Raw genomic sequence first — 18,068 nt, 5'->3', positions numbered from 1 at the left:
ACAAGGATCGGTGATCTCACCGATCCTGTTCAACATGGCAATGATCGGCCTCGCACGCAAGCTGAGCAAGATCGAAGGTATCCAGCATGCCATGTATGCGGATGACATCACTGTCTGGGTCAACCAAGGGTCACTTGGCCGAAAAGAAGAACTATTGCAGAAAGCAGCGACATGCGTGGAGGAATACGTCAGGCCTAGAGGACTCGCGAGTTCAACCGAGAAATCGGAAATTCTGTGGGTCGGAAAGAAGCCAACGCCGGAAGAATTGACAGTGCGTTTGGAAGGACAGACCATTCCAGAACGAAACATGATAAGAATACTGGGTATGTGGATCCAAGGATGCAATAGATGCAGCCACACACTCAGTCTCCTAAAACAATCAACACAGCAAGTCAGCAGAATGATCACGCGAGTCTCACAGAAAAGGCACGGGATGAATTAGGGAGATACAGTAAAGGTGATTAAAAGCCTCGTAATCAGCCGGATCACCTATTCCCTGCCGTATCACCACATGACAAAGAATGAGAATGAACAAGCGGACACGCTTATAAGGAAAGCCTTCAAAACAGCGCTAAACCTACCAAGAAATACATCAAATGAAAACCTCTTGATGCTGGGCATCCACAATACCTTCGAAGAGCTACGAGAGGCGCAAGCTGGATCGCAACTAACCAGACTACAACAGTCGACCACTGGCCGTGCGCTCCTCCGCAGGTTACGGTATAGCAGTAAAGAAACAGAAGGCAGAGTAGCAAACATACCAGACGAAGTCATACAAACCATCAGAGTCTGCCCCTTACCGAGAAACATGGACCCAAACCTGCACGGGGCTGGACGAGCCGCTAGGGCAGAGTACGTAGAAAAACACTTAGCTACCAAAGAAAACACGGTATACACAGATGCAGGCCTGTATCCGTGGAACAGGGACACCAAAGAACATAGAGTTACATCAGTGGTCGTCAACCAGAACCTAGAGGCGGTCCCGTGTGCAACAACCAAAAAGTGTTCGGTAACCGAGGGGGAAGATGTTGCCGTAGCTCTGGCAGTAGCTGAAGGGAACCGACTAAATAAATAACTCACGATTCTGACGGACTCGAAAGCCGCGTGTAGAAGCTACACGGCGGGAAGAATATACAAGGGAGCACTGCAAATCATCCTCCAGGCAGGGCCTCCCAATACATCATTACAACACAAAATTTTCTGAATACCGGGACACGCCGGAGTGGAAGGGAACCTGAGGGCAGACAGTCTAGCTCGCGAGATGACCCACCGAGCAGACACAACGGAGTCACAGGAACATACCACAACGGAAGTTTGGAACAAGCCTTATTGTAAGTCATATGAGGACATCAATAAGTGCTTCGAGGAAATAGACCTCTCCCGGCCTACGTCATTAGCCCAGGTGTCTCTGGTGAGAGAAGAAAGGTTGCGAGGCGCCTCGAATCGGAGCAGAAAGGCGGCAAGGGAGCCCTCGACACCAGCAAAACCGGTTCAAGCGTGCAACACCTTGTGCTTAATTCGAGGAAACGGCGCGGAAGCCAGGGCACACGCGTTCTCGTCAGCGCGCACCGAACCTACCTCTGTCGTCTAGCAACAGTGACATATCCCTCTCAGACTCCGCCTCGTGTGTGAATGCGGGAGAGGCAGTGGGTCAACACCACTCTGGTCCCACGGTGGGATCCTCGCTGGCCAGTGACGTCATGAGCTCCTCCCCTCTCGAGGTCCCTGGTGTGAATTTTTTTTCCTCCTCCAGGACCCAATAAATTTGTTTTTATGTAACCATTTCGGTTGTCTTGTTCGCCTTCATTTGTTGCTGATATTGCATAGCTTTCAGCTCCGCAAAACACACGACGGAAGCAGCCCGCTAATTTCGCTTGATGCCGGGCCGCCTGCACACCGCCCGCGTCATTTTGGGGTGTCATCAGCGCACCGTGAACATGACACAACCCCAATTAATGGACCACCGGTGCCCCAAGAATGCACGAAGGACGTATATCTGTTGCTGGATATTCGTATGTCCGATGGACGTCGAGTTTGAACCTGGATAGGAACTGTGGACATCCCTGAGACCGTCCCGCGCAAAAAAAAGGCTGCCGAAGTAACGTCCCTCGTACGTTCACACCGGACGTTCCGACGTCCTTAGGATGCCAGGATTAGGATGTAGTGCGAATTCAAGATGCTCAGACCTTTGTCGAACAACTCAGTGTCTACCTTGTCATCCTCTGGACGTCCGGAAGCGGATATATCTTGGACCATTTGTGGCAGCTGCTAAAACAAATAAGTTTAAAGTGCTAATTCCTTGGCATTATCAGAACACCGAAGGAACAATTAACATGCGTACAACTTTCTCAGAAACGGTCATACAATCCTGCAGGCAGGCAATCACGGAACTCTTGACAGCAGGATAATCTTCATTATTAACAGCTATAATTAATCTGATAACTCTAAGGCACAAAGAGGGCAACAGTAGAGCGCATGGACGCACCTCGCTACCTAACCTTTGAAGCCATGGGAGGAGGAGGAGGAAAACTTTTATTTCTATTTACAGTGAGAAGCCATGGGCTCATCCTCGTATGCCTATGTGTGGTGTTCATGGTGCTCTATTGGTGGGTGGTTAATAAGTGAAGTTTAATGAAATATTTGCGCCACGTATGCCAGCTAAGGCAGGCACAATTTAAGAAGTTCAAGTGCAAAATTCTGTTAAGTTGAAAAGCATCATTACTGTATCGAGGGGGAAAAAAATGTAGGATACAATGCTAGAAACATACTTCTGTTTCTGCTGGTATCACAGCTTTCATTAGACGTTCCCCCTCTCTCTAATCCTTACCTCTCGTCCCATCGATCGTACAGTAGCTGCTGTCTCACTGCCACCACGCAAAATGATTTTGTAATCAATTTTGTCTTTTTTACCGCATTTCAAAATCTCGGGAGAGGAAAGTGTATCCTGCAGACGTCCGGACTCGGCCGTCCGTGCCTGGGCGTATATCGTACTTCCCGTGGATATCCGGATTTGGTACGGAACTATACGGATCTTAGTGGAGCGTCGATAGCTAATCGCTGGACGTAGTTTCATGGGCAATGGCAACAGCATCAGTTATTGCGCGCCATTTGAAACTCTTGCCGTGGACACTGGTTTTTCGAGTAGTAGTATGGCTTATATATCGTTGATGCCTGCTGTGTGCCTCTTGGATGAGCGCCGTAGTGAATTTAAATGATGAAGCAGCGATTATATCGCATTTCTCCATGCCTAACGTGACATGTATTCGGTCATTCCAGCTCCTATAGGTGACGCGGCGGCAGTGCGACATGGCGGACGAGGCGGTGATGGCGCCGATGCCATAACGTGCGGCTCTATAAAGCAAAGCAGCTTCTTGATGTTGTGGCACCTTTGGTGCGATTTTTAGAGTCTGGATAAGCAGCAGTAAATGATTCTTGGTTATTAATAAGATCCTATGCTTAAGTTTGGCTGCATTACAGGCTCAAAATAAATTTCATGATTGTGAGCATGGAATCGCTAGTTCGCAAGTGCCGCGCGCGCAAAAACCCCGTCGGCGTTGAAACTTGCGAACTCAGCATGGTCAAGTGCGACGAGCATTTTAAAGTGTAATTTTCTGCGCGTTCACTTTTTTTTCTTTCGGCACTCACCCGAAAGCGCAAAGAAACTACTTTAATGACCCAGTCAGTCTGACGCTATATTTCGCGCCTACACGAGTGCGGCCCTTACTCGCGTAAATACGGGATGCGTATTTATTGCGGGCTGATCTTATAAGGACACAACTAAAAAAAAATCAGCAGTTGGTAACACTGGCTATGGTCCGCAGCGTAATATTACAATTACAATAGTCATCAAAATCAACTTTTTAATGTTGGACTGCATCAAGCAAGCCAGAAACGTCAGAAGCCTTGAGCGTACAATTTCAACGCGTGATTGACTGATTGTTTACCTAAACAGAAAAGTTTCACCAGTGGTCTACATTTTCTAACGGAGGAATTCTGTTCGGTGGCCCTGAATGTGCACGGATCTTTACTGCACATTTAATTGTATCCGATTATAGTCAGTCTGCAGCGTGCGTTGGTCACATATGCGGTAATAGAAGAGGCAATGTAGCTGTTGTTTGAAGCGACAGCCATGGGGCCATTCAAGCTTTATAATACAGTCGAAATTAGCGCTCAAAATGTGTTTTTTTATTAGCGGGAGAAAACGCTGTGATCGAGTGAGCAGACGGCAGTTTCCAAGAAGCGTTTGCAATTATTCATCCACTTTACGCACATATCCGAGGAATGAAGGTACAATTGTGAAGTTCTTGCTATTCATATCACTCTTTAGCAATCACGTCGTGGCCAGAAAACCGTGTTTAATCTAGACCAGAATGGACTGAAGCGTGATGGAAAAATCTGTTTGCTGCAAACGTCCGCCTTAAAATATAACCAATATACTCCATATCAGCTAAGTGTTTAAGCTCTGCACTGCTTTCATGCAGCTGTAATAGGCTCAGCTGGTAGCATGAACAAAACTCCGAATAGGAATGCACTGACGACACCATGTCGTGGCATCAACAGCGTACGTCGCTGATTAACAGACGGGTCATTGTGCTGAAACTCGTTACCAATCTGCAGAATGAACTTTTTTTTAAAGCGAAATTTATTGCCCGGGGGCATCAATGACGGGTGAAGGTGTGATGAATGATGTAGTAGAGATTAAATGAATGGAAAAAGGTTAGCTGATTTGATGAAGTCCTGTAGAGAACGATGGTACGGTCCCTGCGTCCAGGCAATGTATGAAGCAGGGTTGCTTGGTGAAAGACCTGTTACCATCAGGTGCCGGATCCTTGTAGGCTTGAGAGCTGGGCGCAGTCCCACAGTAAGTGGTGAATGTCGGCCTCAATGTTCTCGTGTTTACATATCGGACAGCCTGGCCGAGGAAACAATTCTCGGTACTGAGGCCACTTCCGAGTGATGGCTGGTGTGAGGGTAACCCCGACCCGGATCCTACTAAGCGCAACCTCCTCTGCACGGGTAAGACCGCGGGGGAGGGTTACCGCACACGGAGGGATGAGAGCGCGTGTGCGGCGCCGGAGGAGTTCCTTTCTTGATGAAAGGAGGGTAAAATTGTCCAAATGAAGGAGCCGATGCGGTGATGAATTTGTATTCTCAAGGCTGGTCGCCTAATCTGCCTGGCTTTGATAGGTCAGAAGATCGCGTGGGACCCTCTCAATACGTACTGGCTGCGGGATGCGTGCCGCGAGCCGGTGGATGTCCTGACATATCGTTGGACAGCGGCTAACACGTCGTAGCAACCGGACAACTTGAAGGGCGTCAGTGCGGATGACAACGCGGGCCTCAGAGAGCATAGTTATGTCGGCCACGGAGCAGAGTGCTTCTTGAGCTGCAACGAGCTCAGCACAAAAGGACGAAGGGGGTTCCGTAAGCTGAAACCAAGAGGTTTGATTCAGGGCAGGTCTGCACGTGCAGTAGGTAGCTGTTGTTGCTTTGCAGTGTTGTATGCTTGCGTCTACGTATACAATAATTGATCCTTCAGGCAGGCAAGCATCTTGTTCCTCAAATATCTGACGAAGCAACGATGCCGGACGAGCAGATGTTCGTCGGCGATTATCTGTTGGCTTGTTGTCGCTGAGCTGTACAAACTTCCATGGGGAAAGAACTGGCGTTGGCGGCTGAACAATGGAGTGTGACGCTGCATAAGTCCTCAGTGCATGCGTGGAGTGCGATAGACTGGTCTTAAGGCTGCGCGCTTCACGGCGCTGCTGCACAAGATCGTCAATGGTATTGAGCTGCGCATTTTCTTGTAAAGATATGATCGGTGTGATGCGTAGAAGGCACGTAATGTTCCTCATAGCCTCTCGGTTCACGGCTTCAAGGCGATCCCATTGGGCTCTTGTAAGATGTTGAAAATGGGCTTGATAAACAACACGTGGCTGCAGAACTGCCCTGACCAGCTGCCGTGCAACGAACGAGCCTGCGCCACCAGTTTTAGGGGAAATTCTTCTAATCAAACCCAAAGTCTGAATAGCTTGCCTTTTTGCCCGAGAAAGCCATGCAGTCGCTGATCCTGATTGATGAATCACTAAGCCAAGGACTTTTACACTCGGATTTCCTGTAGTGTGGTGCCTGATAGACAAAGACGGATTGGACTTGCAGCAAGTTTACGGCGTCCTCAGCTGTTGGCAACTGACGTGTATGTTGTTTTATGCATGGATAGCTGAAGTCCGATGGATGATGCGTAATTACAGGTAACATCCAAGGCAGATTAAACGGCAGCCTCCTGAGTACGGAGATCTTGGTGAGTACCCCACACCGTGATGTCGTCAGCGTACTAAAGAAATTTTAGGTCACGGATGTCATGTAAGCGCCAAGCCAGCGGGATGAAAGCAATATTAAATAACGTCGGCGACAATACTGATCCCTGGGGCACGCCACAAAGAGGAACAAATGATCCGACCGCTTCGCCGCTGGGGCGTATTGCAAATTTTCTGCCTTCCAAAAATGATTGGACAAAACTACGCACTCTCAGAAGGAGATGAAGCATGTCGATGGAGTTTAGAATGACTGCATGACTGATGTTGTCATATGCTTTTTCAACGTCCATTGCTAAAACAGTAGGCACATTGCGGCTGCGGGTAGATGACAAAACTGCAGATGCTAAGACAGCCAACCCGTTCTCTGTACCAACATATGGACGAAAGCCGATTTGTGCTGGGTGATAAAAACCGTGCTGCTCTAGCCACCATGACAATTGTGTGGCTAGCATTTTCGCCGCCAGCTTGCACAGCTTAGGAGTTAAGGAGATAGGTCGCAAGTTGGCAAGATCCGTCGGAAGCTTTCCTGGTTTCGGGATAGGAATCACGACAGCGGATTTCCAGCTCTCGGGCACTACGCCATCCAACCATACTTTGTTTATGGCGTCAAGTAGTTGAGGGCGTGCAGCGCTACTCAGGTTCTTGTACACCTCGTACGGAATATTGTCCGAGCCGGGCGCTGTTTTCCGTTTCGCATCATCTATTGCAGCCAGCAACTCAGGCATAGAGAATGGACACGCAATTCCATCTACGCCGACATCAGATGGCATTTGATATACATGCGCTGGGATGCCTGCCATATTTAAACTAGCGGCTGAAGAAGGCACAGCATCGTATTTTGGGAAAAACTTTCGCGCAGCTTCTTTGGCGAAATCATCTGGCTACAAGTTAGCCGCGAAGCATGCGGTTGCCGCTGCGTCAGTCGAACAGCGACCGTGTTCCATTGTACGGAATGTTCGCCAGAGAGAGGCATTCAAGGATCTTGCAGAAAATTCCTCGCACCACGCATGCCACTGCCGCCGAGAGAGGTCGCGTTCATATTTGCGTGCCTTAGCTGCAAGATAGTGCAATTGCGTACGTGCCTGCGACGAAGTAGGGTCTGGCGTAGCAGCCAGCTCGGCTTGACGGCGTGCCGCCCACAAGTGAAGAAGGCCGAGGCCAGGTGCCGGTCGACCAACACCAGTCCAGGTGGTAGTTGCAGCACTGTTGAGCGCTGTTTGTATGCGCTCGACAAGGATTGGCGAAGAATCTGAAGAGAGATTGTCCATACAGGAGCGAAAACTGTCCCAATTGACCACAGAACATTTGTAGCGTAAATGTCGGAAATGTGAGCTGTGAAGACCGATGATGATAGGGTGATGATCACTTCCCCAGCAGTCTGGCTCCGTGTGCCAGGAGGGAGTACCCGGATTCGACCACCACGTCAAGTCTGGATCATAGGAAGCACTGCGAGTTTGACGCACTGGCCGTGTTGCTGTCCCAGGATGGTTGTGAAGCACAAATTGGACATCCGTGAAGGCGTTCCGCAGACGCCTGCCACGAGGGCTTGAAGTGGGGTACCGCCAATCCTGGTGAGGGGCGTTAAAGTCGCCTCCGACTAAAATCAGACACCCGGGGTACTGCCGACGGACACTTGTTAACCAACCAAGATTAATACGGGACGAAGCACCACCGGCTGGTCTAACGTAAAATGAAACGACCACATAGGTTCCCTTCTGAAGTTTCGCAGCCACTGCCACTACCTCTTGATACGACGTGCACCAGTTTTCGAGAGCAAGGCGTACATGCGGAAAACGTGAGTCCACATACACCGCCGCCTTTCCCGGGGGAGCAGCAGTTTGTACACGATGGTCTATCATTGAAGGAGACATGTAGGCACTAAAGCCTGGAATCGATGGCAAGGCATTTGTTTCCGGTAGCAGCATGGCCCATACCTGGAGCTTGTGAATTTGTAGTCGGGTCTTGAGCTCTCCCACCTTCGTGGAAATGCCTCTGCAGTTCCGCTGCAGCACACCAGCACGACTGGAACTCGCCATTTCTAGTAACTAGCCCAAGCGCGGTAGAATCACGGACGTCAGGTTGGACCACTAGTTGACCATAAACCGGAGCAAAGAAGTCGCAGAGTTGTCCAGTGGCACTGCGGTAACCTGGGAAGAGGCGGCAGGAAATGATACTGGTGGGCGGCAGGGAGGCGATGTTGCTGCACCATTGATGGATGTGGCGTATGATTCCGCTGCCCGTCTACGTCGAGCGAGCAGTTCCCGGTGTTGCCGGAGCTTGGTGACCTCCGCTAAAAGACGTGTGATTTGTTCGTCGACTGCGGCCATATCGTCCTGCGGTAGCTCAGGCACACTGCGCTGTTTTGTCGGCTGTTTTCGGAGGCGTTCTTTTCGCACAGTACCTTTAGAAGGCTGCTGAGCTGAAGGATCATGCGAGGTGTGCTCAGAGCGCTCCGGCCACTTGTCCTCATCCCACTGGAGAGCTGCGAACCGATTGGATGTCTGCATTGAAGTTATACTGTCTTGTATTGGCCAATTTCAGTAGAACACGTTCTTGGGCAAGTTGGTTCATAGCTTTAGTAGATGAAGCGCACAAAAACACAGCACACAGGAAAGGAAGACACGATACAGGCGCTTCTGTCTTGAGTATTCCTTTCCTGTGAGCTGTGTTTTTGTGCGCTTCATCTACTACAGGTATTGGTCAATGCTTAGTCATTCGACGACGAGCCTGTTGTGTTGGCTTTTGTTTTGTCGGACAGCTTGGAGATGTTATCTCGTGGTCGTCAGATTTACAAAGGCCGCATCGATAAGCCACTTTCCCTTCCGATGTACTTTCACCGTCAGCAGTGAAGGGGCAGGATTTGCGCATATGTCCAGTACGGAAGCAGTTATAGCAATATACCGCACTCGGTTTATATGGCCGAGGTCGTAAAATACAGCCATAATAGTACAGACGGGCTGGTAGTGTCAGAGGGCCTTGCAAGGTGACTATGCAAGAGCGCCCCTTTCCCATGCGTCGGGCCTGGATGACACGGTGCGTAGGACAGTACAGCTCACGCTGGAGTGCAGTTTGATCCTCAGTGGTATCGACCTTGTAGACGACGCAGCGCTGCAAGTCGGAGCCTTCAACTAAATACACTTGTACTGACACTGAGATTTCGCTTGTCAGTGAAATACTGGTGAGCGTTTGCAGCCGTTCTACGGCAGTCAGAGTCTAAGCCACACTGCAGTGGTGTTGGACTTTGTCCTGTTTGTGAAGCACCGAAAACCTTTGGTTCAGAGGCACGCGTCCAAGTTAGCTTGTAAAATCTTGTTTGGTATATTCGTGAGGCTTTTGTTGGCCAGTGATTTAATGGTCACTTTGTAAGAAGACGATCCGGGTGTAGGGTCCACCGAGTTCTCGATCGTAAGGCAAGTGCGCTTACCTTGCACCGCCCTATGCTCTTGGTTTTGTCGCATCTGTCTCTAGGTCCTTTTGTGTTTCCTCCTTTGCCCATAATTCTCAGCCCTTGAGCCTCGAGGAATTGGTCTGCAGTGTCGGCGAACTCTTCCAATGAACACAACTTTCTGTCGCGAATAGCGCTAGCTTTGAGCTGCAACATGCTAAAAATTGCCCTGTGACAAGCTTGTCACGCATCCCTTCAAAACTCTTTTCGTGTTTGCCATATCAAGCCACCTATAGAAATAGTTGGTCAGCCTGCAGGAAAACCGCTTAGCGGTTTCAGAATCCTCAGGTTTGGCGGTGCGAAATCGCTCACGAAAACCCTCTGCCATAAGCCTGAATCTTTGGAGGAGTGCCTTCTTGACTTTCTCGTAGTTTATGGAATCAGCAGCAGGCATTCTCCCGAACACATTCAGTGCCTCTCCGACTAAACACATGCTCAATGCCGTGGCCCATACACTACGCTCCCAGCCTTGCCCCAAAGCTATCCGCTCGAATCGTTGCAGATATACGTCCAGATCATCTCTTAATTTTGTCATCAAAAGGAGCCATCAGCTTTCTTGGACAAGCTCTGGCCGGTCTAGGAGATTCTGTACTCGCTAAGAACGCTGATCATTTTCCGTGATCTCAACATATCCTCCCACGACATGCGCGTGATATGGCCCCTTTAATGGAGAATACCTAAGTAATCTGCTATTTACTGATGCCATTGCCTTGCTAAGTCACTCAGGATATGAACTGCAAAGCATTATAAATTAGTTAGACAGGCATATCAGAACGGTGGGTCTAAAAGTTAACATGCAGAAAACCAACGTAATGTTCAACAGTCTAGCAAGGGAACACCGGTTCACAATTGGTAGCGAGCTACTGGAAGCGGTAAGGGAATAGATCTGCTTAGGGCAGGTAGTGACAGTTATACTCCGTTTCAAACGCCATGTGCAACGCTGTCAGAGCTAGCGCTATTGTTTACGCTGCCTACATCCGCGACCAAAAAGTAGTCATTTGTGGTGAGCCAAACATAGTAAATACTTTGCCTGTAGGCTTACCACATGACACATTTATTATGATTTATTAAAACGCTGTCAATAATTTATTATCATTTATTAAAACGCTGTCGCTTTTTCGTGCCATAGACCACTCGGGCACAGAACAAGCGCGGAGTAACACGCCTTTCTTTTGAAGCGAAAAGCTTCACTACGCTAGTCAACACCGCGCTTCGCTCGAGCCGGCGTATGTCGGAGCACGAGTGACGTCACGCACGACGCAGTGGCCGCCGCGGACTCCGTCGCGTTTTCTCTCTCTCTCGCTCCCCAGTCACACCGAGCCACAGGTGTCTCGCCACTATGCAGTGTCGCGCGTTTCCTCAAAATGCAACTTTCAGTTTTCTCTTTCCTTCCCTCTTTTATTCCTTCCTTTACGGCACGGTTCGGGTGAGCCGACGGCGTTCATAGAATTCATTTGCATTGACAACTTTGCAAAGGCTGTTCATTTTCACGAAATGAAAGACGCACAAGCGGCTCCGTGGTCAGTGGAGGCCTCAATCTCGCTTTCATGTACATGGCGTTGGCGTCAAATGCCTGCTTTGATTGCTTTCCGCACACTGGATAGGCAGCGCGCCCTCCCTGCCACCCTGGGAGGTCGCGTGCAGGTTATGGTTGATAGCGAGAGATTATACGCCAAATGAACGCTGCGGCCAGATGCCGCATGTCAGCCACAACGCTGTCAACACTAATTCATTCATTCCACACCTCTATCTCTCTCACCACGAATCAAAGCACGAATGAGGCGTCCACGTATCCAGGGGGCCAGTTATGAACCCTTCCCTTGCTCAAAGCCATCGCCGTCTGGAACATTGTCAACGCCAACGAACGCAGTGAACGCCAATATCTTTCGCTTTGGATATCCTGGATTAGCTCAGCTAATCTAGATTAATTTTTTTTCCCGTCCGGACTATTTCCGTACCTTTCACAGCGTTGCGCCTGATGTATAAAACGGAGTATAATCCGGATCATACTAAAAGGATAAGAATAGGGTGGAGCGCATATGGCAGGTTCACTCAGATACGAATGGCAGTTTACCAATATTCCTCAAGAGGAAAGTGTAAAAATTGAAAATTCGTTTTTGGGGAAAGGAAATGGCGCAGTATCTGTCTCACATCGGCGGACACCTGAACCGCTCCGTAAGGGAAGGGAATAAAAGAAGGAAGAGGCGCAGTAGTGGAGGGCTCAGGAATGGATTCGACCACCTGGGGGATCCTGGAACTTTCCTGTCCATCTGCTTGTTCTGCGGTCGCACTCGGCACATCACTTACGTGACCTTTTCGTCCGCGTTCCGGTCTAGTAGACCGTGGTTACCGCTCCAAACAAGATGTTCAGACAAGACACCCCACCGAAGTACGGCCTCTTGGTGGGTACACGAATAATGGCAAGGCTTCACCACGAGATTTTAGGCGATTTTCAGTGACTAGTTAAAATTAGATTCTTGTTTCCTCCGATATCGCTCTGCTTCCTTGTTACAATATGGCATTTTCTTTTCGAATATGATCTCACGACACGTGTTTCGGTCAGTTAAAAACGTCGAGGCAGGGTATACAAGGCACGGGTATCCTTTTCAGAAGCTGCTGTTTCTCTGAAAAGGGGACTGGAGTCTCATTAGCTCCTGAACTCCGTAGCTCCTGCAATGCGCGACTAAGTCCTCGCACAGCAGCAAACACGAAAGGGTTCGCGCAAGTGCCAGGGAGGAGTACACAGAACGCAAAGAAAAGTTTTATTTGGAACATAACGACGCTTGGCAGCTTGCTCGTGGAAACCAACGTCCACCTGCACGGGCCACAGCACCTGCACACACGCCACCCCCAACAAGGAACACCCACCTATCCCACACTGCTGCTACGTGTGTAGAGGGTTCGCGTGCAATGTGTTCTATGGCCAAATCCACCAGTCATTGACACCAAGCGCAAGCCTGGCAATCGAACCGAACTAATTACTAGTGAAGCTGGCCGCTCGAGTGGCACTAGACTGACAACCGCTATTCCCCGTGTAGTGAAGTGTATAGAGACGAGCAATGAAATTATTCGTGTTGGGTATCTTGCAGCCATGCGCTCTCTCTCTCTCTCACACACACACGCACACAGACAGGCACACAAGCATCCATTCACATTTGCTGACCCCGTGTCAAAATCGTGTAAAAACACTAGAAACCCCACCAATTCCCCATTTATTTCATGTTGTACACGGCAAATACAGAGTAATACAAGCACATTTAGAACGCACAGTTAAGATTAAAACCCTAATAACCGAGCAGTTAACCTACAGAAATTAAAAAAAAAAGCGTTGAACTTCGAAGGACACTGAGCGAAAATGGCCATCGAAGAGGAGTCTTCACTGATGCTTGACCCAACGGCACGATGCAAAAATTGCGCGCGACGCGAAAACCGAACGAGTGAAGACCGCAAGCTAGAAGTAACGTGGCCAGGCACCCTCAGAAAACCAGGACGCGAACTCACCTTGTTCAGGGCGGCTCCAGGATCCAGAAAACCGAAAGCGGATCGCGACTAAGCGCCGACGATTGAACGACACATGACACCCGACAAATGACTGGACGTCTTCTGGGAAGCCTCCGTGCGGGAAGCAGCAGGCGAAATTTACTTTACTGCTGTCTAATTTGTACAGAGTAAGGCGATACAGACAAATGCAAAACATTGCGTCTCACAGCTCCCTAGCAGAGTATACAAAATAAGAGGTGGTCTCGGAACAAAGTGAGAACAAAGCGTTGCACAGTGAAATTACAGCCCAAATACAGGGCAGCTTAACCAGAGACCGGCTTTCAGTGGGGCCCGATGCAAACGTAGCATGTGCACAGCCCCCGGCGTTGCAAGCAAAGCTGAACAGCGAATCACCACAGAGGCTAGGATCACCGTGGGGCAAACGTGACAGAGAAAAAAAAATGTGCAGGTGGGTTGGGTGGTCAGGGACGGGATACGTACCATGAGATGGTGTCGACTGCTGATAACCGGACGGGCCGGCGATAGCAGGAACGCCGGACGCGTCCGTGGCTGCCATGGCGGTGGACGCGCTGTCCCCGGATAGCGCGGCGGCTGGGGAGGCGGCGACCACAGGTGCTATGGTCTTGTCGTCGTATGGTGTTAAACTATTTGGTGACGGCTTGATGTCTACTGCAAATGACAAGTTACGAGGTGGTGTCAGCAACAGGGCCGAGAAACTTGAGCAAAACTTTGTTTACCTTGACTCATGATAGAAATGTCTGAAGGCAGTGAAGGTTGAGCAGGAAGAAGGGCAGAGTTGTCGGATGTGGACCCTGTGTAAGCAGACAGCTGTGACTCGTCCCCTACTGCTTGTGACGATGAGGCAACATCTGGGAACACTGGAACCTGAGAAGAAATAAAAAAAAGGCGTATCGCAAGAACTAAGAACATGTTTGGCAATTGTTACGGGCACAGACTCTTAAACGGGGAGCACAGCAGCAAGGGGCCACCTACGTTCTCGGTCGACGTAGATTCCTCCATAACGTCCAAAGGCTGCACATCGAAGTCCGCATCGTCGCCTTCAACCGCGTTGTCCCCAATCGAGTCCTGAGTATGCTGAGAGATGCTGGCCTGAACACTTGAACCGTGACGAGCGCCTGAAGGCACGGCAGTAGACGACGCCACATTGGAAGCCCGACTCGAAGGAGACGTGGCGGGAGGGTTGGTCTTGTGATCACTAGACATACTACCGTCCTCAATAATTTCGGGACTGTCGGGCACCTTGATACGCGTCGCCGGCGGAGCGTCTTCAGAGTCGCTCTTGTTGGAGTCGCTAGATGAGCGCCGCCGAGGCCGGCGGCTTCTCTTCCTTTTACTGAGCGGTGGAGATTCGGCACGCGGCGAATCCACGGGTCCAGCGTCTGCAGCACCGTCCACACTGGTCACGAATTCACCATTCTTGTTCTTGTTGGTGTCCTCCACGAGACCCTTGACCTTCAGAATCTCGGCAGTCTTGAAAAGCGCCATGAGATCGTCCTGCGACACGTCCACCTCACCGCGGTACATGAACTCGACTATCGCCCTCAAGTCCGTGTAGCGCATGTCCTTCAGTATCACAATAGGATGCTTGCAGGGATTCTCGGCAAAAAGCGCTTGAAAAAAAGGGCTGCAGGCGGAGAGGACCATCTTGTGTGCCTTCAGCGATAGACCTTCGCACGCCAGCGTAACGTCCACCAGAGCTTCGTTAGACAGCATTTGATAGAACACGGCCAGCATGTTCGACTGGTGGTTGTTCCACTTCAGGCAGAACTGTTGGGATCCCATCGTCGTCCGAAGTGGATGCGCGGCTGCAAAGGAAAAAAATTGCTATACGCACCCGTAGAACAGCCATGCGGCACTCAAATCTACAACGACGCGGATCAAGCTGTAAAACTGGCTGAAAGCACGAAATCCTCAAATTCACGTCAAAAACGCAAAGGAAGCCAACCAAAACGCCAATGTCGGCGTCAAAAATTATAAACCCAATCGTAATAGAAATGGGCCTAATACTTTTGTCGCAAGTCCGTGCGGCCTGGGGATAATTAAGAATGGCGAACGCCAGGTTGACAAGACGCCACGCCTGTCTTCCGTCATTAAGCTGGCCTCCCCGCCTCCCTCATGCAAATGTTCACTCGAATGGTCATATTGGCTTCCGCAGAAAATATTTCCACCGGGCAAGTTAACGTACAAAATTTTACATAGCCGCATAACTCGCGCCTAAAGACCTGGAACAATGAACCCCACCACTCTAGATATTGCCCAAAATCTTGTAACTGGCCTATCAAACGCGAACTCCGCAATCCAGACGTGGCGAAGGGCACGGAACTGATTAAAAATATGGAACGAGGCCAAATTTTTTTGAATATTACAAAACGGCCGCTCAGGAAAGCTGAAAAGTCGGCATATACCGCACGGAACAGTTGCGGCGAGGAGCGTCAGTCAACGCTCGGCACGAACGCAGTTGTCGGGAAAGTGTCGTAGAACTAAAAAATATATACCTCATTGAGACGAGAACGATATTCCACTTCGCGGAATTGTTGAAAATACTTCAGAACGGCAGTCTAGCTTCAAAAAAAAAACCAAGGCGTAAAACTATCAACGGTCTTCCCGAGGAACAAAGCGCACGACTGAAAAAAAAATCCTGCAAAAGTGCCACAAAAACCCATCTAAAATAGAGAAATAGTTGACTAAAGCAAGAATGATAATTGTACTAAGGCAAAATTCGTTGAAGTTAACAACGAACACTTCCCAAGAGGAATCCAACATTTAAGCCTAACATACCTATACAGGACTAGGCGTTCGCGTTGCAGCGGCTCACCGCAGATGCGGCCTCACAGCACGGCGCCTTCGGGTCTACTCACGACGCAAGGGCTGCCCGCCGGCGGGTAGTAAGCAAATACAAGTGGCGCCAATAACCGCATCGGCCAATAAGCGCCCTCGACGTGCTGTCCTCTAATGGCGGAAACCTCAATAAACGCTAAAAAAAGGCGACCAAACGCGATGTCAGCGAACAACATTCTTAACGGTGATACTTTGTGTAGTTATGATGAATTTGCGCTATTATAGATCATTAAAGAGAGTAGTTATAGCCGCAGAACTCGCGCCTAAAAAGCTGAAACAATGAACCCCACCATTCTAGATATTCCTAAAATTTTGTAACATGCCTATCAATCGCGAACTCCGCAAGCCAGACGCGGCGAAGGGCACGGAACAGATTAAAAAGATTGAATGCTGCAAATTAACGAGTCGAACGCGATGAGGCAAAATTTCTTTGAATATTCCAAAACGGTCACTCGAACCTCTAAGAAAAAAAAAAACGAATATCCGTAAGCAGAATTTTTGAACTGTCAGAAGAGCGCTCACAATTATGTGCAGAAAACGCGTATACATGCTATCAATAGCAGAAAGCTGAAGTAAATCAGGAATGCAATTTTACTAGCCTGGAACTCCCTAAAACGAAACCGCAAAGCTCCCGCCCGCGCAAATACGGTCGAATATGGCGGACGCTTCTCCCCAGAACTAAGGCTCTACAGCGAGGCCTAGCAACGAGCGAGGCACGGCGTCTCGCCGCCATTAGACAGGGCCTCACCAACTACACCTCAAATATTTTAGAACGGCCCTCAAAATTGGTATGGAACCTGAAAACGCAGCACCTACCCCCGAAGGACGCCAGGAACGCGGAAAAACTCTGCATGTACCCCACGGTACAGTCACGGCAAGGAGCCTCATTCAACGGCCCGAACGAACGCAGATATCAGGAAAGTGTCGTAGAACTAAAAAAAATACCTCACTGATACGAGAACGGCACTCCAATACGCGGAATTTGCTGAAAATACTTCGGAACGGCAGTCTAGCTTCAAAAAACCAAGGCGTAAAACTATCAACGGTCTTCCCGAGGACGAAAGCGCCCGACTGAAAAAAGTCCCGCAAAGATGCCAAAAACCCATATAAATGAACAATAGTTGACTAAAGCAAGAATGATAATTATACTAAGGCAACATTTGTGAAAATTAGCTATGAACGAGTCCCAAAAGGAATCGAACATTTAAGGTTTACATACCCGTACAAGACTAGGCGTTCGCGTTGCAGCAGCTCAGCGCAGATGCGGCCTCACAGCACGGTGTCTTCGAGTCATCTGACGGGCAGCCGGCGGGAGGCAATCAAACGCCAGTGGCGCCAGCAAGCGCCTCGGCCAATCAGCATCCTCGCCGTGGTGCCCTCTAATGACGGAAACCTTAATCAACTCTAAAAAATTGGAAGATAATATTTCGTTTTTTGAGGAAAGGAAATGGCGCAGTATCTGTCTCACATATCGTTGGACGCCTGAACCGCGCAGTAGGGGAAGGAAAAAAGGAGGGAGTTCAAGAAGAAAGGAAGAAAGAGGGGCCGTAGTGGAGGGCTTCGGAATAATTTCGACCACCTGGGGATCTTTAACGTGCATTGACGTCGCGCGGCACACGGGCGCCTTCGCGTTTTGTCTCCGTAAAAACGCAGCCGTCGCGGTCGGGTCCGAACCCGGGAACGCCGGATCAGTAGCCGAGCGCCCTAACCACTTAGGCTTCGTCTTTAAGAGAGACGCGACCGGGTGTCGCAGCGTTGCCGAGGGGTACACGGAGCGCCAACGCCTGTTCAGCGCGACGCGTGACCCGTTGGACAATTTAAGGAAACGACGCCTGTCTCACATATCTCCGTGGACACCTGAACCGGGCCTTAAGGGAAGGAAATTGAAATGAAAATTGGTTTTAAGGGAAGGAAATGACGCCCGATCTCAAAATTCTATTCCCTTA

General features: G+C 49.6%; 1 protein-coding gene across 1 annotated transcript; it reads right to left on the bottom strand.

Annotated features, from left to right (window-relative positions):
- Positions 1-362: 362 nt before the first annotated feature.
- Positions 363-17,410, bottom strand: LOC144108377 (uncharacterized). The gene is made up of 5 exons (XM_077641626.1): positions 17,342-17,410; positions 14,257-15,089; positions 14,001-14,148; positions 13,687-13,932; positions 363-370 (listed from the first exon to the last, which is right to left on the bottom strand). The coding sequence occupies exons 2-5, from the start codon at positions 15,064-15,066 to the stop codon at positions 363-365; spliced, it is 1,212 nt and encodes a 403-aa protein (XP_077497752.1). The 5' UTR covers positions 15,067-15,089; positions 17,342-17,410.
- Positions 17,411-18,068: the final 658 nt, after the last annotated feature.

The sequence above is a fragment of the Amblyomma americanum genome, chromosome 10 (genome assembly GCF_052857255.1).
Source record: "Amblyomma americanum isolate KBUSLIRL-KWMA chromosome 10, ASM5285725v1, whole genome shotgun sequence".
Lineage (NCBI taxonomy): Eukaryota > Metazoa > Arthropoda > Arachnida > Ixodida > Ixodidae > Amblyomma > Amblyomma americanum.
The sequence above is the reverse complement of the archived record's forward strand: the minus strand, read 5'-3'. Positions and strand labels throughout refer to the sequence as shown.

Excerpts from the sequence above, each read along its gene's own strand:
- LOC144108377 (XM_077641626.1), bottom strand. The coding sequence starts at position 15,066 with ATGGGATCCCAACAGTTCTGCCTGAAGTGGAACAACCACCAGTCGAAC. Across the intron at positions 14,149-14,256 it reads AATCTACGTCGACCGAGAAC|GTTCCAGTGTTCCCAGATGT; the intron begins GTAGGTGGCCCC and ends ATTTCTTCTCAG. Across the intron at positions 13,933-14,000 it reads CATTTCTATCATGAGTCAAG|TAGACATCAAGCCGTCACCA; the intron begins GTAAACAAAGTT and ends TGTCATTTGCAG.